The sequence below is a fragment of the Equus caballus genome, chromosome 10 (assembly GCF_041296265.1).
Source record: "Equus caballus isolate H_3958 breed thoroughbred chromosome 10, TB-T2T, whole genome shotgun sequence".
NCBI lineage: Eukaryota > Metazoa > Chordata > Mammalia > Perissodactyla > Equidae > Equus > Equus caballus.
The window spans coordinates 49,148,091-49,170,432 of NC_091693.1; the positions used below are offsets into that span (position 1 = coordinate 49,148,091).

General features: G+C 41.4%; 1 protein-coding gene across 1 annotated transcript in view; it reads right to left on the reverse strand.

Annotated features, from left to right (window-relative positions):
• Positions 1–12,113: 12,113 nt before the first annotated feature.
• RRAGD (Ras related GTP binding D) overlaps positions 12,114–22,342 on the reverse strand; it is a 50,378-nt gene continuing 40,149 nt past the window's right edge. The window contains exon 7 of the mRNA XM_023650795.2: positions 12,114–21,271. Within this exon, the coding sequence (XP_023506563.1) occupies positions 21,120–21,271 (152 nt within the window). The 3' untranslated portion in view covers positions 12,114–21,119. The remainder of the gene's footprint in view (positions 21,272–22,342) is intronic.

The following is a 22,342-nucleotide window of genomic DNA, read 5'->3' on the forward strand; positions in this document are numbered from 1 at the left end:
CGGAAGCAGCCCGGTGCTCCTCGCCGCCGGTCCGGGACCCCAGCCCTCGCGATTCTGGGCTCCGGCTGCCGAGCTGCCCGCAGCCCCGCGGGGTCTACGGAGGGCTCCGCTTTTAGCTCCCCTAGCTGTTTGGGGTGCAAACAGTTAAATGAGGAAGGGGAAATCCAATGATGAGGAAATGGAGTAGGATTTTGATATTTCTTTTTTCAGATAATGTGATGAGGTGTGTAGGGGTCTGGAATTGGCCACCCCAAGATATGTCTCTTTGGCATCAGGATTATTTGAGGCTGATTGCTTTTGATAAACTGGGACAGGGAAGGAGGCTCTGAGGAATGGAGCTTGCCCTTTGTTAGGACACGTTTACATTTGTAAGGTAAATCTCTATCTGTAAAAGGTGCCTCCCTCTCTGTACCAGGAAGAAGAAAGGAGATGACCTTCTTTCTAGAAACTCTTAATCAATGCCAAAGGCAAGGACTTAAATCTGCATTTTATTGTGCTTGTCTGGTAACCTCCTGTAACTGACTTCCCTCCCCCTCCCAACTTGGCATTTCTTTAAGGATTAAGCATCTTTCCTTAGGCTAGAAACTGATTGCTGCGCTCACCTGTGACCACACAGCTCAAGACAATAGACTTGCCTCCTGCTACGCCCTCGGAGTTAGCAGACCACTACCTGCTGTGTCCATCAAGTGCTGTGCCGACAGGGCAATCTTGTGACTATTGTGGGAGGGACATTTCAATCATATGTGAAACACCCTGTGTGGGGGTATATAACCACTCTGTACACCCCACTTCTTCAGTGTCCTTTCTTCCCGAAAGGACCCGGGCCATGGTTGCTCATAAAGCTTTGTTTAATTTTCTCTTGCTATTCTGTCTCGTGTGAATTTAATTCGTTCTCCGGCCAGACGAACCCACATTTGGGAAGAGGAAATGTCTTCCTCCCCTACAAGGTGCAAGACACTTTTAAGCATTGTGGGAGATTTTTAAAAAGAATTAAAACTTGTCAAATAAAACTAAGGGAATTACAGTGAATTTGGAGGAAAGCATACAAACAGGAAAGTTAACCTCAAAAGACACTTGTTTGTCAAAAGAGTGGGATTGAGAGAGAGAGGACTATGGGTTCTGAAGGCTTAAAGGAGGAGCAATGATTTAGTAAAAAAGGGAAGGATTGGGACGGTGGGGAGGATGAAGAGGGAAGGAAGGAATTCCAGGTGGGATGAAGAGGGTTAATCAGGTTGGGCAAGTCATATTTTGGTATACACAGATAAAAAACTATTTGATTTGCAGAATATGCTACCCCCAAATATACATCTTTGGCATAAGAATTATTTTGAGAAACAGCAGGCATAGGAGAAGCTCTGAAAACAGAATAGGTTACCCTTTTTAAGGGAAATTTATAAAGGAAATCTCCATTTGTAAGGGTGTCTCCCTCTCTGTGCCTGGAAGAGAAGGTTGACTCTAAATCACAAGGGAGTCTTATCAGTGGAGAAGGCTGCGACTTAAATCTACAAAACAAAGCTTACCATCGTTTGCTGTGCTTTTCCTGGTTACCTCCCATATCTCATCTCCCCTGACATCTTTCTTCTGTCTTTAGCTGAAGATAGTGTTTAAGGTGGTGGATGAGATGTCTCCAGGAGATACTCAGTTTCCCCGGGGCATCTCCCATCTATACCTGAGGTTAATAAACTACTTGGTTTTCTCTTGTTTGTCTGTCTTTTATTACAGGGAGTCTCAACCAAGAACTCAGAAGGGTGGAAGAAAAATTCTTTTTCCTCTGCTACATTTTTTACTGTTAAAGTTGAGAATCTAAATCTAAAGTGAACTGAGTTCTTGGTATCTAAATTGTACCAGCGACCCTTTTTAAAGCATGAACTTGGTGGGGAGTAGGGGTTGGGGAGGAAGTGAAGGATATATAAAATAAAATTAGATAATATTAAAAGACAAAATTCAACTGAGTAAGTTTAAAGATCAAATTGATGCGGGGTCGGTGAGCCAAGGAGTCGAAAGAAAGATTTCTTAGACTCTTAAGATCTGGCAGTAGTGCTCTTTTATTTAGAGAATAGTGTGGAATAGCATGGGGACAGGACCCATGGGCAGTCAGAGCTTCTGCTGCCGCCGCTGCTGCTGCCCCTGCTGGCATGGGGACAGGACCCATGGGCAGGCAGAGCTGGTGCGTGAGGACAGGACCCACGGGCAGTCAGAGCTCCTGCTGCTGCCCTGAGTTGAGGGTTAGGGCTAATTTTATAAGGCATGGGTACGTGACTTATTTTTACTGGAAAAAAAGAAAAGATGATGTAAAAAGTCATTAAATGATTTCAGTGCAGATGGGGTCTGGTTATTGTGCGGTCATATAACTTTAGATACGAATCTGGCCATATAGATCGGCATGCAGGTGAGGATGCCCCAGGCTTCTCTCCCTGGGGCAGTCCTAATTCATACCATAAAAAAAAAGTCCACTGGGTCACATAGTTTGGCATGTAGGCCAGGTCACCTTGGGCTTCTCTGGCTGGGGCAGCCTTAATCCACATCACAAACCCCCCCTGAACCCATTTGGCCCCGAAATCTTTTGGGGATATGGACGACGGTCAGTCTTCTGTAACTGCTTCCAGCTGTACAAGGTCGTAGAGCTGTCCCTAAATGGGGCCATAGGTATAGGTAGGAGGTTCAGCGGACCGGAAGACTGCACCCGTGGAGTCCAAGGCTGACAAGGCATCCAGAGCCTCTGGGGATGAGAGAATCAGTTGACGAGAGGTGGTCCAGGAGGTGAAACTTTGTTGACATGCAGAAGACAAACAACGAAACAGACAACAAATTATAATAAGAGATATAAGCAGTATGATTAACCCAATGAATAAGGTTTTGATAGCAGTCCAGAAACCTGGTCCTGACCAGGAGTTCAACCAGTCATTTAGAGATAGGGGAGGGTCAGACATGGACTTAATTTGGTGGCTCATATCAGACAGGAAGCCGGAGATATTTTGATGGTAGTCAGGAATATAGACACAACATTCAGTTTTTATAATGGCACAGGTGCCCCCCTGTGCTGCTGTCAAGACATCCAGTGCCATTCGGTTTTGGAGGACTGCCTTACGCATTTGGGACACTTCTAAATCAAGCAGCGAAAGGCTATGTTGTGTATCATTTAATGCCTTCATAGTAAATTTGTTTAGGACTTCCATGTGCAAGATGACACTTTCGATTCCTAATTGGGGAAGGAAAATTGAGGAAAGATGGTCATACCAGTGGAAGACAGAGCGGGTCCAGCGCTGTTGCAGTTTGGGTAGGTTAGCAGGAGGAGATATAGTAAATGTAGTTCTACCTTGCATCCACATGAAGCCTAGAGTGCATCGTCCAATCCATCCAGGTGGCAGCCAAGGCCATAAGTTGGAGCCACTGAGTGCCATTAGGGGCTAACCAATATACTCTGGGCCGTCTATCCCAGTCAGTCCCAAAACAATCAGTGTTTTTTAAGCTTATGATATGAGAACACATATGACGGGGAATTTGTCCCATAGGTCGGGTGCTATTAGGCCACATATCACAGGTGTGATTGGTTTGTTCCCAACATATAGTGGCCTTTTGACTGAGTTGACCACTAGTAGGAGTGAGCCAAATATATTCATCCCAAATTTGATATAGTCCATCCTGTGTGTATCAATAAGTTGGGGACTTTACCTTTGGAACTTGTCGTTTATGATCCACCTGTGACAAGGCAAATCTAGTTAGTGTTTGGGCAGTAGTATTGAAGGAAAAGGTTTGATTGTGGCCAGGGAACTCCCAGGTATCAGAGACAGATGGCCACGAGGAGACATTATGATTAGTAATAGATGAATCTTGTGGAAGAAAAGAGCTAGAATCTAATATCCATGAATGTGTACTATAGCTTCTACTGAAACATAATTTTTCTCTCTAAAATCACCCTCATTTTTACAAAAGATAGCCAAATTAAGATTAACTGGTTTGCCAATTATTTACATAAGTGCAGCAAGAATACCAATTGATTATACAGGCTTTTTTAAATCTGCTTTGCTGGAATTATTTTTTATGAGGAATCTCAGATTGAAATGTAAAGGCCTCTCGAGGCCAGAAAAGCCAAGCCAAGGACTTGCCATCAGATTTCGCCTGCAGTACCTACAGGTTTGGGTGGACTCCTCTCTTCTCGAGGTCCTCCAAGATATTCTGAGGTTCCTTGCACCTGCCAGATAAGCAAGCTTCCTTACTTACCGGGTAAGATTGCCAGAATCTCTGTAAACAAGGTACCAGGCCCATATTTCCAAGTGGCTGTATTCCAGAATGTCCAATCTTTGTTCCTGAAAAGCTGTGTTGTCATATCTGAGCCTGTATGTTTCTCTCAAATATGACATTCCAGTCAAAGCCTTGGTAAGATAACCAATGTGTCCTGTTATAAGGAGAATAGGTTCTTATTGAACTCATGCAAATAACTATATTGCCACGAAATAACCATGCTCACTCACAAAGAGTTTCTAAATTCTGGAGGGATCAGGTAGGGAGAAAAAGATAAATGTTTCAGTTTTGCTCATAAATGTATAATTTCACCAAATTGCTGTAAGTCATAGTTAGCATAACAGAAAAGAGAGAAAGATTTCCTTAAATATGAGAAAACAAAACAAAACATCAAAACTCAGCAATATTTCAAACAGAAGTCATAAAAAATTATAATCATCCTCATCAGTTCACACAGTCCTGTATAATCAGTTCTTGAGCTTAATCTTCTGTTAGCAGATCTATGAGCTTAATTTCTGTTAGAATTCTGTAATTTCTTACCCAGTTCAGTTTTACAATCTGAAAGTTTATCAGAAACCTGTAGTTTAGAACCCTTGTGTCAGAATCCTTTCCAGGAATTTCTCTGGAGATGAAACATATTTGCAAAAGCAAAAAGCATCACAGTAAAACAGCAACTATCTGCAAATGGACAAAAGACTCAAAAGGGCAATTGACAAAGAAACTTGGCTATTTCTGTGACATATAACACTTTAAGATAATAACTGGAATTATGACTGATAACCAGAACAGATTAGAATTTTAGGAATGCTATATAATGTTAAGACACGTATATTAATAACATTCACCCACGTAATACCACATAAGAAAGTTTATCATCACTTATTTGACAATGCTTCCCATGTAATTTAGTATTTTCCTCCTTATAGGAAGAGAGCAAATTTCTTTGAGAAGTCTCAGGGGTCCTCTGAAAATCCTCAGAGAAATTCTTCTTCCATCTACCAGGTCAAAAGAAAGCCTTCATTCAGGATTTGAATATTTTTGAGGGAGAAGCTTGTCAAAAATATCAAAAGTTTTTAAAATGCTTGTTCAAATAGGAAACAACGCTCACTGTTAAACAATGCTCAGGCATCCATTCAAAGTGACAACAGAGACAGTCAAGAGCAAACAACACCGTCAAAAAATTTTAGAAGAGACCTCTTTCTTTCTGAATATAGGAAATTATTTTAACAAAACATAGATTTTCTGTCTTTTAGGTAGAGTTAGAGCAGGCCAAAAGTTCAAGAAAATTATGCTTTGAGAGAAAACCAAATTTTAATTTCTGTACCAGCTTATTTTTAACATTAAAACTCATTCACTTAATTGGATTTACTCTAATCTTAGTCTACTTGACCAGGCATAAAACTCCTTTCAGAATTTCTCCTTCACAAACCTTCTACAACTTTCTTTTTGCCTTCAGAATTTGTCCCAAAGTCTGTCTTTTTTCCTTTCTAGTACTTTAGGACAAACTTATCTTTCTTAACCCATCAAACAAAAATACTTCCATTCTTTATACCCTCTTTACTGAAAACATACATTTTAACTTTCCTTGAATACAGAGCTATTTTCCTTATTAATTCCCAGTAGCTTTAATTATATATGTTAATTAGAACTTTTAACCATTAACAGACCCTGGTAAACACTAAAAGGTAAGCAATCACAAATTGTCTTTTATATCAGCATTCTAAATACTTCATAATTTCTAGAAACACACCGCTTTACAATAACAGACCCAAAGACTTTTAGCCTCTCTGCAATAAGAAGCCAAAAGTAGATAACTTAGATAAGTTTAGCTGTAATGCTTGTGTGCTATCCAATCCAAAAATGACCCAGATGCTCAGATTTTTATCATTTAACTTAACTTGGCAAAACTCAAGATTGTTATCAAAACAATTTGGAAGCTGTTTTTTTTTTTTTTTTTTCCAAGTTACAGACCATAAAACAGTTATTGTACCCACAAAAACTCCATGAGACATTAGACAAAACTGGTCATCATTTAAAGCTATTATTTTGCTGACGAATTTAACAGACAACGTGAACTTATTTGACTAGTAAACCCAGGCTGCATGCCTGCATCATATGCAAATACGGACAACTCTGACAACAAGACTATTTTCAATCAAACCAACAAACTTAAACAAGCTTTCATTTACCAAAGGTTAATTCACATCAAGTTAACTTGAAAGACATTGGATTAATTTCTACTACATTTAGAATTTATGTAAGCGCTTACTTTAAGCCAATTAAACCGAGCTCTTAATTTGGCCATACCATCGGAGGTAAAAATGTCACACATATAACATACATAAGACATACGTACACAGAGACTGCACAGCTATTGATTTTTTTTAACCAATATTTGTGGAGGAGACACTCAAGATGCTAGATTTTTGGCAAGGGCACGCTTATGGCTGTTTTTCCTCTCCCCTCCTCTTTCTTTCTTTCTTTCTTTTTTTTTTCTTCAGTCTTAGGAATTAGTGATGGGCTTAGATAGTAGTTCCTGGAGAGGGGAGATGATAATCCTTTTCGTGATAAAGGAACTAGGTGGAATCTGAACTGCCTCTAGAGCTGTATTTCCAGTCTTGCAAGGATTTTCTAAGGACAGTTGCTCTTGAATTCCCAGAAACTGGATTGTAACTCAAATTACATTCCAGGTTGATCTACCTGTCCAACTGCATCACAAAGGCACAGAGAAACCCCTCAGATTTTCTCCCAGATGGAGTTAGAACGCATCCACGGGGTGGGTCTCTGGGGATGCTTAGGAGCCTTCCCCATGGCGGTAAAGCCAGTGTCTGACTGACAGCAGCTGGAGAAAGGGTGCAGAGGCCGATTGCGGGTGTGCAGAGGCCGATTGCGGGTGTTGACATAGTTATAAGATTTAGTCAAGTCCCGCTCAGCCTGGGCACTTTGTCTCTGAGCCAGCAAAGTTGAGGTAGGGAAGCAGGAGGCAAAGGCCTGGAACTGGCTGGAGGCTGGGGCTCCCAGAGTCAGGTTTGAGAGTTAAATCCCTGGCAAAAGGCTTATTTTTCCAATTTTACAGAAGGTCAAGGTTCTGCTCAGGTCTAGCCTGAACTTAACCTCGACTTGGTGACAACAGAAGAGATGATGAGCAAAACAGACAAAGAAAGGAAAAGAAGAGATCAGACCTCACCCTCATGGCCTCTTCCAGAGGGTTATCAAGATAAGAGTCACACAACAGTTCCCGTGCTGGGGCACACTACGCTAGCACGACAGTTCACAAAATAAATCACAGGTGTCCTACCCTCATAACCGACTCAGTAGGTGAGTAAAATACTCAATGAGTCAATTGTCAAGAGAGGGCACCCCCACTTAGGGTTGCTGGGGTGATCAGGCCGAATTGACGAGTAGGATCTTAACAGCGACTCAACCAAAGCTTAACCAAGGACAAAGAGGCGTCCCCAAAAGAGATCCAGAAAATTCACTCCCAAAAATAGCCTAAGAAAGTAAAGGCAAGAGACGACAAAGGCCCCTTATGAAATCAGTTGGGACCTCTTATGACAAACTTCCCCGAGAGCTTACACAGCCGGACAAAGAGTGTCAAGTTTCCCGGAGCCCCAGTCTATGTGACTGGCCGCCAAGATGCATGCCGGTACATGCATCCTCCGATGGCGGAGACCAGAAAGGTCACAAAGCCAAGCTCTCAAGACACAGAACAAGACAAAAGGCCCAGACAACAGGCTTATAGAGATGCCTGTGTCTTATGACAAACAAAAAGACAGAGATAAGGAAAAGTCTATCTCTGGGAGGAAAAGGATCTACGACCAGTGAGTACTCAAATCCTAGAGTCACTGAATCCAAGAAGCTAGCCTCACCAACATTTTCTCCTGCTAATCTAAGTTTAGAAGAGCAAAAAACTCACCACTCTTGCTTCCATTGGACTCTGCCGGCAGAGATCCAGGAGACTGACGTGGTAAGAACTCTTACCTCTTGCCGGCTCTCATCAGGGGTCCGGGATCTCTCGGCCGCAGCAGTCCAGGAGCAAGCAGTGTCCAGCCAGTGAAATTTCATCCTGCTGACTATGCCAAAACTGTAGGGGAGAAGGACATTTCCTCTCCCCATATGGGGGTTCGTCTGGCTGGAGAACGAATTAAATTCACATGAGACAGAATAGCAAGAGAAAATTAAACAAAGCTTTATGAGGAACCATGGCCCGGGGCCTTTCTTCCCGAAGGAAGAAAGGGCACCCCCACTTAGGGTTGCTGGGGTGATCAGGCCCAGAAACCCAAAGTTGGGGCTCCCAGGGGTGGAGCCTTTTACTCTTTAAAGATTTCTTTGTTTCCCGGTTGCAAAGCTCAAACGGAGACGAAAATGGCCATTGTAACTCCAAGAGAGACAAAAGAAACGGGTCCATTACTGTGAAAAATCCCCCCTGAACCTAGGGCAGCGTCCTACCCGTTGTTCCTACTGTGGGGTTCCTATAGCAAGAGGTGATGGGGGCATCCCCCGGCATTGCATCCCTTGTATACCTTCCCTGTTATGCCTGGCAGTAACAGGTGCCTGGTGCCTATTCTGCCTGACAGCATAGGCCTGGTGAATGGTCCCCGAGAGAAAAGGAGAAAGAAAAGGAGCCATTACCTTGAAAATCCCCCCATTGGGGTTCCTGTAGCAAGGGATGATGGGGGCATCCCTTGAACATCTTCCCTATTCTGCCTGGCAGGAATAGGTGCCTGGTGAATGGTCCCCAGGATAAAAGGGCAAAGACAGTGAGAAAGAGAAAGACAGTGAGGAATTTTCCGCCAGTCTAGGGGACATTCTACCCAATTGCATCCTGGAGCCATTCTCCCAGGAAGGGGTTCCCATACTCCACCAAAGGTTAGAGTTTGGTACTTTCCTTGAACTGGAGTCCCGAGTGGGACTTTCCTCGCAGTTCAGAGCGTGGTCAGGTGCCAGAGGGAGGGATCCCAATCCAGCCTTAGGAAAAGAAACCTTCCACGGGAGTCTTGGAGATTGGCGGCCGTCCTAATGACTTAAGTGGCCGAACTGCGCCCACGTAAAATTTGTCTATTAGAGATAGAGTCAGGAAGGAATGGATTAATTCATTCTCCATCACCCTGAGGCTTAAGGTACTGATTCTCTTCAAGCTGAATGCCACAATTTGCCCCATAGAGTAGCCATGGTCAGCAAACGTGGATTCATACAGCTGTCCGAGAAAGTTCCCGATGGAGCCATGAATCTAGATCCATCCTTGAAAAAGAGCAGGAAGGAATGGATTAATTCATTTTCCATCACCCTCAGGCTTAAGGTACTGATTCTCTTCAGGCTGAATGCCACAATTTGCCCCATAGAGTAGCCATGGGCAGCAAACGTGGATTCATACAGCCATCCAAGAAAGTTCCCGATGGAGAAGTGAATTTAGATCCATCCTTGAAAAAGAGAAAGGCACAAGGAAGAAAAGGGCACTTACCAGAACTCGAGCTCACAAGCCGATGAAGCAATTCCCCGTACGGGCCACCAGAAATGATGCCGGGTCGGTGAGCCGAGGAGTCAAAAGAAAGATTTCTTAGACTCTCAAGATCTGGCAGTAGTGCTCTTTTATTTAGAGAATAGTGTGGAACAGCATGGGGACAGGACCCATGGGCAGTCAGAGCTTCTGCTGCCGCTGCTTCTGCTGCCCCCGCTGGCATGGGGACAGGGCCCATGGGCAGGCAGAGCAGCTGCTGCTGCCCCTGCTGGCATGGGGACAGGACCCATGGGCAGGCAGAGCTGGTGCGTGAGGACAGGACCCACGGGCAGTCAGAGCTCCTGCTGCTGCCCTGAGTTGAGGGTTAGGGCTAATTTTATAAGGCATGGGTACGTGACTTATTTTTACTGGAAAAAAAGAAAAGATGATGTAAAAAGTCATTAAATGATTTCAGTGCAGATGGGGTCTGGTTATTGTGCGGTCATATAACTTTAGATACGAATCTGGCCATATAGATCGGCATGCAGGTGAGGATGCCCCAGGCTTCTCTCCCTGGGGCAGTCCTAATTCATACCATAAAAAAAAAGTCCACTGGGTCACATAGTTTGGCATGTAGGCCAGGTCACCTTGGGCTTCTCTGGCTGGGGCAGCCTTAATCCACATCATTTACCTTGAGCCTTTGTTTATAAAGCATAGCTATTTTAACAGAGTTGAAATTCCATTGTATATACCTTTTTATACTAAAAATATGTCATCAGCTAACTGGATTACTTGTTTTGCAAGTAGCAGTGCTCTTACCACTTAGACTGATAGTATGAATTGACTAATTTTACCTTAATGTGTTCCTAGAGGAGAAATAAAAATGAAAAATAATTCAGAAAGCCATATATGGACTTTATGGTAAACATTTTATTAATTACTTTAAGTATTTTATAATAGAGCTTTTTTATTTAAAAGAATTCACCTGCAATAGTTTTCCCTATTGTTTTTCTCCCACAGTTTCCCCTTTGGAATAGTCAATAAGAAAAACGGGACTAAGTTTCCCCTGGGGATATAGCTCGTATTACTGTAAGGAGGTGATGGCCATTATCAGGGACACAAAATTAAACTCTGGTCACCTGAACAAAAATCTCAGCCAGGAAGGAGTTTGGTTTTCACACGCCCAACCTTACTGCACAGCAGCTCTCATGGCTCTGCTTTGGCCTACAATCTGGTGGCCGGCTGAGAGATCCGGGAGAGAAACTGCCTCTTCATATTTCCTTCTCAGTTTCTGCTATGTTCAAGATATGTCTTACCTGATCATTCTATTTTCGTGCTTTGTAATACTGTACACCAGAAAAAAGGATCATGGAGAGATATCAAGTGTGTATGTTCGAAACCCAGGGGAGTGCTCACAATACTAGTTTAGTAGGTTCTGTCTACCAGATGACTTGTACTGCATCAGCACAGGTACCTCATTTAAAAGGTTTTTCCCCGGGCCAGCCCCCTGGCCGAGTGGTTGTGTTCGTATGCTCTGCTTCAGCGGCCGGGAGTTTTGCCAGTTCGAATCCTGGGCGTGGACATGGCACCGCTCAGCAGGCCATGCTGGGGTGGCGTCCCACATGCCACAACTGGAGGGACCCACAACTGAAAATACACAACTATGTACCGGGGGGCTTTGGGGAGAAAAAGGAAAAATAAAATCTTTAAACAAACAGTTTTTTTCCCATTAGTAAGCAGAGAAGCATTTTCTAAATACAGTAGCAAATAGGTGTTGACAACCTTATAAAAATCATTTTACTGTGGCTTTCTTAAAAATTATGTCTTTTCTTGGAGACCCAGTTTGCTAGTATAGCTTTGAATTATCTGGCGTCTCCCCCAAAATTGCAGCTCTTGGTGTTAGGGATGAGGAAAAAGAAACCTTTTGCTTTGTTTGTATGGATTTCATGTCTTCATTTTTTTTCATAATAAAAGTGCTCTTAAAATTAGCAACAGAAATTACAATACTCATATTCCTTACTCCTTAGTTCTGACGAACTGATGAGTTTGACAAGAGATCTTTCATTTGCTAAGTTTAGCTCTAGAGGAAACACCTGCAACTAAGATAAAACTACTGGTCCCGGGTGAAAGAGCAGGTACGTCATGGTGTGCCAGCAGATCGCTCTGGCACAGGTGTGTCTTCTGCCTCCCTCCTGAGTCCTCTCCTAATAGCTCTTCCAAGCACTGTCCCTCTGCCACTCTCTCTATACCTTTTCTTTTGTGTCCCCATATCCTGTTACCCCAATTTGTCATTCTCTGGACCCCTTTAGCCACTTGCTGATCGATGAAACTTGGTCACCTACAAACTAGCCTGAGGAGCTTAGAATTCTGCTCCCCACCTTCAGAACAGTTTCATGGGAAAATGCAAAATGACAAAAAAGTACTATGAATTCAATACTTTTAAACAAATTTGTATTTTATTCACCACTATAGCATCCACAAACTTCCAGAAAAAATAACAGTTATTGATATGTGAAACATTCTTCAGTCTACAGACAATGCTCAGTGCACACGTGAATTATGGAACTTCTTAGAGTAACTCTGCAGCCACAGGGCATTTCAGCAATATTATTAAAGTCTTTAGAACAAACAGCCCTACACCGCTTCCTGTTAAAATCCACTTTACAATGATAGACGAACTGAACAATAACCAAGTCATCAACTTCTAAAAACAGTCTTGGACTTCCCTACAATGTATTCTTTTAGCACAAAATAACCAAAAGGTGCAGGTCTGCCACACTCCGTCTGCCTTCTAGCATCTTGTGAGAAAATAGCTGGGCCAGTCTGACTTTCCCAGAAGTTGAAGTTGGGTTTAGGTGCAGATATTCTTAAATATATATATATATATCATATATGCCAGAATTCAGGAAGACAATATGTCTTGAAAGGACTCAAGCAATGGCAGTTTTCTAAGAGTCACCTAACAAAAGCAGGGGGAAAAGGTGAAGACATATTTATTAATTATTCCTGAGGATATGACCTTGGAGAACAAGCATTGGAGATCATTAGTAGTAGGCTTTTTTAAAAGTCATTGAAAAGAAGAATACAAGAAGTAACTATTTGTGGAGACTGCGAATTTGCAAGGGGAAAAACCCCTAACCTAATGTTTAACAAATGGTTCTCGAGACTCAGTAAAATCTCCACTGACGGCATCCTACTCAATTTTTTTTCCTGTCCTTTTCATTTGGAATCATTGAGAACTAACCTACTCAATTTAAAACATGTTCTATCTTAAATAACTACAAGGGAACTGTGAGATGACGAAAGATGTTGTTCCAATGATGATAAAGACCGTGCCGTAGAAGACGCCTGTGAAGAATTTGAATAAAATGATTTGATTGAGCAAAAAGCAATTTTTCTAAATTAATATGATTTTGTATAACTTGTGGCATTAAATGTAAATAAGTATTTAAATATCTAAATTAATAAATGGTTTTGAGTTTTTAATTTACATCCATAAAAATTTAGACTGAAACTGTAATTAAGTAATGTAGACTTTAAAGCTACATAATCAAGTTGGAAAAAGACACTAACACTTGTGGCGTGTGTGTGTGTGTGTGTGTGTGTGTCTGTGTGTTTACGGAGTGGACGAGTCACAAGAGCTTCTCCAGGCGATTCCAATCCTGGCCTCCACCATGTCCCTTCCCCATCCCTTTTAATAACTACAGGCCAATCAATGTCTCCCAAATTATAAGAATTGTCAAGAGTGAGTATTTAAATACAGATTCCCAGAACTCTGCCAAGAGATTCTGATTCAAGAAGACTTGGGCAGAGAGGGAATTTGCATTTTTAAGCACCCTAGATGACTCTTAAGATCAGGTAACTTTGGGAAACACTGGCCTAGAGCATTAAATGAAACAGTATGACAGGAATTGGTGGCACCGTTTCTTGCCCATTATAAACTTGAGTTCCTTCATCTCCTACTGAGATGGAAAGACATACAGGACTGGTCTCTCCCACTCCGCCCCCTTTACTGGCTGCTTCCCATGGAGGGGAAGTGAGAGCCTCGTTACCAAGACCACCTTACAGAGGGCTGGAAGTCTGGAGTTCGTTGCCGGTAACTGACTGTCCAGGTGATGAAAGCAGGGCACCACAGGGGTGAGCTCCCCGCTAGGCCAGAGGCAGGGAGAATTGGGCAGCAGCCAGAGGGACTTGGGCAATCATAGAAGCCAGAAGCAAACACAAACAGCTCGTAGTAATGGAATTCTCCAGTGCTGGTGAGGGTTAGCATGGAAGAAACAGAGATGTTAATTGCTCTACTGTAGTTGGCCATTCAAGGAAAGGGCCTTAGGTTTTTGACTCTCACTTCTGGGGGACTAGAAAGATCCCCTTGTCCCAGCAGCTTCTTAGTACAGTTTGAGGAAGCAGGCGGTCAAGGCCTCGGGCAGCTGGACGCTAGTGCACGTCCTCCTCCATCTCTCCCTCCACCCTGGGAGGCAGATCAGATCCCTTTCCTGGGGAAGGGCCTTGTCCACCTGGTTCTTGGGAGTCTCAAAATAGCGCGAAAGGGCAAAACTCACACAGATTTTTGATACCGGATAAGACCAACGTCATCTGATTTAACAAAGGACCCCACAGAAGTTAGATATGAACTCATGAGTCACCAAACTCCAAGTCAAGTTAATCACTTATTATATTCAAAGACAGGGTCTATAGTAAAACAGGATCTCTCAGGACTCCAGCCCCTGGGACCCCCACTGCTAGTACAACCCAGCATACAAAAACATCCGAGGGAGGGCAAAGGCAAGGAAAACGGCTCTGGTAAACACAGCAGAAAGCCCTGATCCAAAGAAAGAAAAACTCAAGAACTTCCTCAGAATTTCCCCTATGTTTGTTAAGATCTTAAAATTCACAGAGAGAAGGAAAATATTTTAGGCTAGAAAGAAAATCCTCAGATTTCTTTGATCTGGCTAATGGGTTCCCTAGCAATGCTTTACAAATTGTAGGTCAAGACCCATTAGGGGATTGTGAGATCTTTTTAAAAAAGGAAATGAAAGAGAAAAATACTAGAATGCATTGCATGTAGAAAGAATAGTACTTCACAGGATTTTTTAAAAGTAATATTTGTAAGTATGAGTGTGTGATAGGCTGAAACGTGAATTGTATTTATTGTGGCTCGAAACAATAAAAAGATTCAAATGGATTTCATAAAGGGTTAACTTCTATAGTTCTGTTTCAGGGCAGTTTTAAGCATACCATTCAAACATTGCTTTGGGCCTGAGTTCACATGGTGGTTCTTTTTTTTTTTTCCCTCTGAGGAAGATTTGCCCTGAGCGAACATCTGTGCCAATCTTCCTCTGTTTTGTGTATGTGGGCCACCAGCACAGCATGGCCACTGACAGGGCAGTGTGGGTCCGTGCCTGGGAACTGAACCCTGGCTACCAAAGCAGAACACACTGCACTTAACCATGAGGCCTCCAGGGCTGCCCAGTTCTGCTTTTTAAGATAGTTTATTTTTTCAAGATTGAATACTGAGGACCGGACTCCATCTCAGCTTTAACTGCTAAATCATTTACTGAAACTAAAAATGCAAAATTCTACAAGGAAAAACTATTGACTGGTGTTTACTGGACGAGTCTTAAAGATCTCATTTTGGATTTTGTTTCTCATTTGTTTGTTTTTATTTATTTACTTATTTTTAATAACATGTTTTATACAGAAAATAAATTTAAATTTATTTGTTTGTTTTGGTGGAACTGAATTGTTCCTTGGAATAACATGATACAATTTGAAGTATCTTTAAAATTATAATAAGGACTATTAAAGCCTGTTTTTCTCTTTACCATGACTATTAGAAAAATCTGCAAAGATACTAATGGTACAACCAAATCAGGATCACTGCCTGAACTTAAGTTGAATTTATGATAAAAGTAGATGTTCTTGAGGACATGCTGGGCCAAATTTGGCACATTTTAAAGTATCATCCAACCTTTCAAAATTCTAGATGATCTAAAAAAGCTCTACGTTAGCCTATATTCTACCATCAGATTCTTCTCACATCTTCTACTGTCCTCATGTCCACATATTAAGAGAACATAAACATCGACCTTAGGCAGCCCTCATAGGTCCCTGGGAGAAACAGATTGAAAAGAGGAGTAAAAGTAAAATAAACTTTCTATTAAGCCTAATTCTGGAAATGATATTGATTTCATATATATATTAAGTTAGAAAAGTATGAACATTAAAATAACTAACATTTAAAACTGACTTGTAAGATAATTCACCTCTTTTCTTAATTATAAGGAAAGGCACTACTTCAATAAACATTTCCACTTTCACAGCCTACTTCTTATAGTATATTTAGTCTTATAGTAAATTAACATTAAATGTAGCTATTGATCTGCTATTGGCTGAACAACTCAACCTCTCAGATGATAGTTATGGCTATCCGTGGTCTTTGCTGGAGTGGTGAAGTCCTATATAACTGTCGTTGTAAAAACTGACACCTATAAGGGCCTATCTAAAATTAAAGTAGTTTCTTTTCTGTTATTTTTAGATATTAAAATCCTTCCATCTCCAGTAGCTGTCTTTTAGCGATTTTACACAATATCTGGCATATAATAGGTGTCCTATTAATCATCATTGAATGAACGAATATTATAATGTCCCTCAGAAAACGACTGACAAGTGAGTCAAAACTCACATTCCTCTTATTTACCACACACTGTACAGGCACGCTGGTTCAGCTCTGCTGAGGGAGGATGAGCTACAGCTGGAGCGGGAGGTCGGGAGGCAGGTTCTTGCAGACTTTGTTAAGGAGTTTGATATCCAGAATGGAGAGTTATGAAGGGTGTTAAGCAAGGGAGTGATGTGGTCAGAACGGTTGTTTACAAAGGTCACACAGGGTCTTGTGCGGAGAATGGAGTGGATGGATGGATGAGGCAGAGATATGGTTAAGAGGCAATTGAGATCCAAACGAGGAGATGGCAGTCCAAACCAGGATGGTGGCAGAAGAGACAGAGAGAATAGATTCAACAGATGTTTGTAAGGCTGAGCTGAAAGAACTGGGTGATTAATGGAGGAGGTGTGCAGGAAAGAAAAGTCAAGATGAGGCCCACATTTCTGGAAAGGATGCCAGCGAGGACAGTCATGCCATCACAGAAGGAAGAGGAGAAGACTTAGCAAGAAGGAAGCCAGTTCAATTTTAGACATGTTAGATTTGAGGGCCCTCTTACAGAAGATTCCAGTAAAGGCATGCTAATGGCAATTTTAAATATAGGTCTAAAGCTCAAGAAAAGATTAAGATTGAAATGTATCTTTTTGAATTTCAATCCAGATCAGTATTTTGTTTTCTATAAGTTATGATTATATATATTAAAAATTCAAGGTAAAAGGCTGAATATAGCTAAGATCAAAGGCTTATTCTCTCTTGATTTTCTGTTTGACATACTATGGCTTCTTAAAAAACCAAATGGCTGTAAAAGGTATTTAAATTTTCTTCTGATATTTAAACACTCTCTGTTAATATTATTTTTGGCACTAGAGTTACTTAACGGATTAGGAAAAAAAAACATAATCTTTGTTGACTTTCTTCGCTGAGTAAAGAACATTTATAAGACTGCTCCTATTGATTGTTGCATAAGAAAAGGCATTTTAAATAGCCCAGCATTTCAGCCTTCGTAAGCCCATGCAGGAGTGAATCCCAAACTTCAAGTCACTCTCTTCAGGTTTGTGAAAAGAGGGCATTTAAGGGGATGTTGGGTGAGGCTGCTTAGGGTTGAGAGGGTGGACTCGAGTCAGACTCCAGGCCTTGTGTCTTACTAGTAATACGATCTTGACCAAGTTATTTCATCTCTTTGGCCTCGGTTGCCTCATCTGTAAAAGAGGAGTGATAATAGTACCTACCCCCTGGGTTTATGACGATAAGTCATGTAAAAGCGTTTAAGAGTGGTGTGGCATATTGTGTGCACTCAATCGATATTTATTATTCTTAAACGATTCTGTTAAAAGTAACATTTTCTTTCTCCTAAACTCAACATCACCACTGATTAAGAATCTTGGAAATAATTATTTCAGATGAGGTTTTCCGATCAGAAACAGGATTTCATGTATCTAATGCTAGCCTTCTCTGAGCACTCTTAGGGGATCTGTAAAAGTCATTATGGAGTGCAGTCTTACTAAGCAAGTAAGGAACAGTAAGGTGAACTCTTGGAGAAGAATTTCCAGATGGCTAGGGATTAGGGCCAGAGCAGCAAGAATTAATATCTAAAGTTTATTGAAATAACAGATGTCTAGTCCTACAGTTCTATAATCAAAAGAGGCATGTCCCCATAAAAAATATGGAGAGATAAGAGGATTTAAAAAAAAGTAAAAGTGTGAATCCAATTTAAATAGAGCAATTTATCCTCATTTCCATAAGATCAGGATAAACACATTTTACTAAAGGGACCCAACAGGGCCAACGAAGCAGTGACAAGCATGTATGGTAAACAACCTCATAAATATGAGAACCTTACTTCCTTTTCACCAAAGAGACCGTTCTGCTCCCAGAAAGATTAGTTATGAATATGCCTGAAATAAAATGAGAGCCTTATCAACTCCTGAGTGCATGACGCACGCTTTTAAATTGGCAGTTAACATTCTCGAAAGCAATGGTTTAACAACGGTCACACATGACATACAGCTTAAAGTAAAACACAATACCATACCTGATTACAAATCACATACAGCCCATGTACGTTGACTACAAACCGTATATTAATAATCAAAACAGTTCAGCTGTTTTTCTGGAGTATGTTTCAGAGTTAGCATATAACCCGTATATGACAATATTGCTGTGTTTTTAGTCATTTTATATCTAAGGGTCAAAATATATTATGTTCACAAAATAACACTGTGAATATCAACCAGTTTTTTACTTATATTCCTTCAAACACACCCTTACCCTGGTCATACACACTGATCTACATCACTGAAAATAAGCAAAGAAGATAATTTACAGTCTCCCCTCCACAGAGAAGTTCTAATTGCTCTAGAAACCTGTACGTGAAGTTCTCAACCTTTGAAAAGGAGCAAAAATGTTCCAGAGCAGTCACAGTAGCCATGTATGTGGACTTTGTATTCATAGCACTAGATTTGAGATCTAAACATGGCCATACATGTCACAGTAAGCTAAGTCCCATATCAAAAATAAAATGCAAAAGTAATTGAAGAGATTTTGTAATTCCAATAGCACAGACTTCAAAACTGAACGCTTACACATAACTCCTACATCTGTCTTTAACTAAGAGGTCATTGTCATGCTTACAGGTTTGAGGCAGTAATCCATATGTTAGTGTGTGATTAATCAGAGTGCACTTACTACCATGAACTTGGGTCCTATGCCATAGCATTAAATTTGCCTTTCCCCCAAAGAATCATTTGCTCTTGAAGTAATAGGCTTTTAAGGCACATTTTAACAAAAACCCATCATACACCCAAGCTTATAAATGGAAGCTCCTCCTGGTTACAATAACATACATACCTAAGTAATGTGTGATTTACCAGACAGGCGAGTGTCGCTATCTGGAGGATAAAGTCGCATTAGAAAAGCGATCCTTTACTTGCTTATTCAAAAAGAAACATTGTGTAAAAAATATTAGAGAATTAGATTTATAAGAATAACCCACATGTACCAGGCCTACTGGCAAAGGTCCAACAGGGTGTAGGTCTGGAAATTAGGGAAAAGGCTTCCCTGGAGCCCTGGGGTCCTACCCACCCAGGTTTCTGCGTAAGAATCACAAGGAAGGGAGTTAGGGCACCTTCACGATTTTTAAGAAATTTCCTTCCAAAATGCACAGACCCTTGGGAGGGCTCAAACTTCAAACCCCAATCGGCTACCTTCTTAAACTGCAGTTACCAGCCTCAGAGGACTAGGACTCGGGGAGAAGGAGAGAGGATGGAAAGAAGCCACAGAAAGAAGTGGGATAGTTTCAAGGACAAGTTGCTTTAGAAACTTGATACATTTTGCTAGGAACAGCTGTGATATCCCTATGAGGCTCTGCTAAAAAAATAGAAAATAAAAATCTAATACCTACAAGCATGCCTCAGGGCAGTGACCCTGAGGATGGACCTAGAATTATCTACCGGGAATGGTTTGGGATGGGGGTCGATTTAGGAGTGTCCTAACTTGCTGTTAGTCTACGGTAAACATGAGTGGGAGAACTTCACAGAAACAAATACATAACTAACCATGCTGAATGTAGTGGCCACTCTCTGTCCGCTGACCTTCAGGGGTTTTCAGGATGGCTTTTCAGCCGAGCAGAGCAAGCTGCTGGCAAGCTGAGCTCTAGTTCAACCATATGGTGGCAACAGGCAGAGTCCACAAGGCCCACTGTCACAGATGAGGAGACTCAGAGGTGACAAATGTGCCCACCAGGATTAGGCCCTGTGGCAGAGATCTGAGACATTTCTTGTGGTCACGGAGCAATAAAAAACCGGTCCTAAATAAGTACTTCAAATGTTGCACAATAACAGGCCCACTTCACAGGGGCCAAACACATGGAACTGTATATATATATATTTTTAAATCTGCAGTTGTCAATCACCTACATTTGGGAAACCATGTGGCCTCTGATGTGACGTTAGCTTGGGTGGCAGGTACAGACAAGCCATCAGAAACCCTGCAATTCAGCAACATTCTTATTTCTTTCCAGTGATCGGCACCGTTTTGGAAATGTGGTCCCAAAGGTTATATAGAACAGTAACGCAGCAAAAAGAAATAAGCTCTCTGTAGAAAGTGATTATAGAGATGTGTGTTGAGGTAAAGAGCTCGGTAATAACTGCTGAGTAGGGAAGCACGGCCAAGGCTATAGAAATTTCTAGATAAATTTGGTGCTATTATTCTACAAAACTCCTGTTTATGCCAGCTATAAGCAGGGGCCAGTTCTTATTGCTCCTGGAGCTTGCTGCCCCAACCTGTTCCAGCTCCACTGAAAAAGGATTTTGCTCAACAATTGGTAGCAAAGATCCCCAAATTTATAAAAAGTCATTGCCAATGCATCGCTTTTTGATGTTCTGATTGCCATATAGAGACAGTACACATGTCCTTGACACCAAGTACAGAAAAAAGCTTAGAAAAGTTGTTTTATCAAAGTTTAGTCCAATGAGAAAAAAACATGAAAAAGTGCAAAATATATACAGTTCCTGGCAGGTCTCACACAGGATTTTTCCTACTACAGACCATAAAAGTTTACATTTAGGTAATGAAATTACAGTGGATTTCACTTCATTGTTAATATACAAGTTTTTGCTTCAAAGTGCTTACTTTATTTAAAAAAGAGAAGATCAAGAGGGTTGCAGGAATTTTTTTTTTTACAACAAATATATGTCATGTGTCCCAATCTCCTTCTTCCTCTAGTGCAACACAGCGCAGCAGCCTCACTGAAAAGTCTGATTTCAAAAGATGCTCCTGAGACCTCACCTACAGCAGCACCCTAGGGGTCCCGTTGGGAGTGGCTCCTTTTTTCTTCTGCAGTCGATTCTGAACCTTTCGCGATTTCACCACTTTCATCCTCACCTCAAAAACTTCATGGATGGCCTTCCGGAAGCAATGAAAATTATAGTCAATAAGCCCTGGAGAAGAAAACAAAAACATTTAGAACTGTCCAATAGAAATAATCTCCCTCTTTCCATGTCCGCCATGGCGAAAACAAGCCAGTAGGGGGCAGTAGAGGAGCGGCCTTAGCATGAGGTCCATAGATTTCCCCGGGAGGTCTGCAGCTGGGAGGCAGTCTCCTGAATGTGTATTTTTCACTAAAGAAAGGTTCCCGAGTATATACCACATTTTCAAGGTGTCTATGACCCAAAAGATCTGAAGAACCATCTGAACTGCACTTTTTTTTTTAACCTTTCAGAATTAAAGATGTCTTACAATTAGGATATATCTTCAATGAAATATTTATTATTTTTCCCCAAAAGGCATTATTAAAGTGACTGAGTGGAGGCAGACCCTGACTTGGAGTGTGGCTGAGACCTCAAAGCCATAGTATCAACCAAGTAATCGATCAATCAATATTTACTGAATATCACTTTCTTTAAGCCATTGTTGTAAAGCCCCCGGGAAAGCAGAGCCCTTGATTTCAGAGTGGTAACAGCCACCTCAGGTCAACTCGGAGCTCAGGAATCCAACAACCAATGACACACTCGGTTTTTCCATATTAAGTAAATTTTAAACGGAGAAATACTAGGAGAGAATCTTCTTGTGTTTTCAGGAATTAATTAGCAGTACAAAAATAGAATAAAAGATAATCCAAAGTCTTGAGTGTATTTTTCATCATCACCACTAATTCATAAAAGTGTCATGCATACTTTATTAGGATAAGTCAGTTGGTTCTATTTACTATCTTTAAACTTATTAAAATAACTAGCCCAACAATTGTTTCCATCCACTCAGCTGATGCTTCCAAAGCCCCAACCAAAGAAAGAATCGAGATTCCAGCCAAGGAGTGAAATTCTTCAAAGGAGTCACAACTAACTGCAGGTGAAGTGCGGAAAGGAAACACAGCCTCCGCTTCCAGGAGCAGGAAACCCTCTGAGCGGCGCCCTCTGCTGCTTTTGCATCGCTAGTGACCACAGGTGCCCTAAGACTAGGAAATCATTTCCTCCAGAAAAGACCAATGGACAGTAAGGGGGAACGTAACCAGA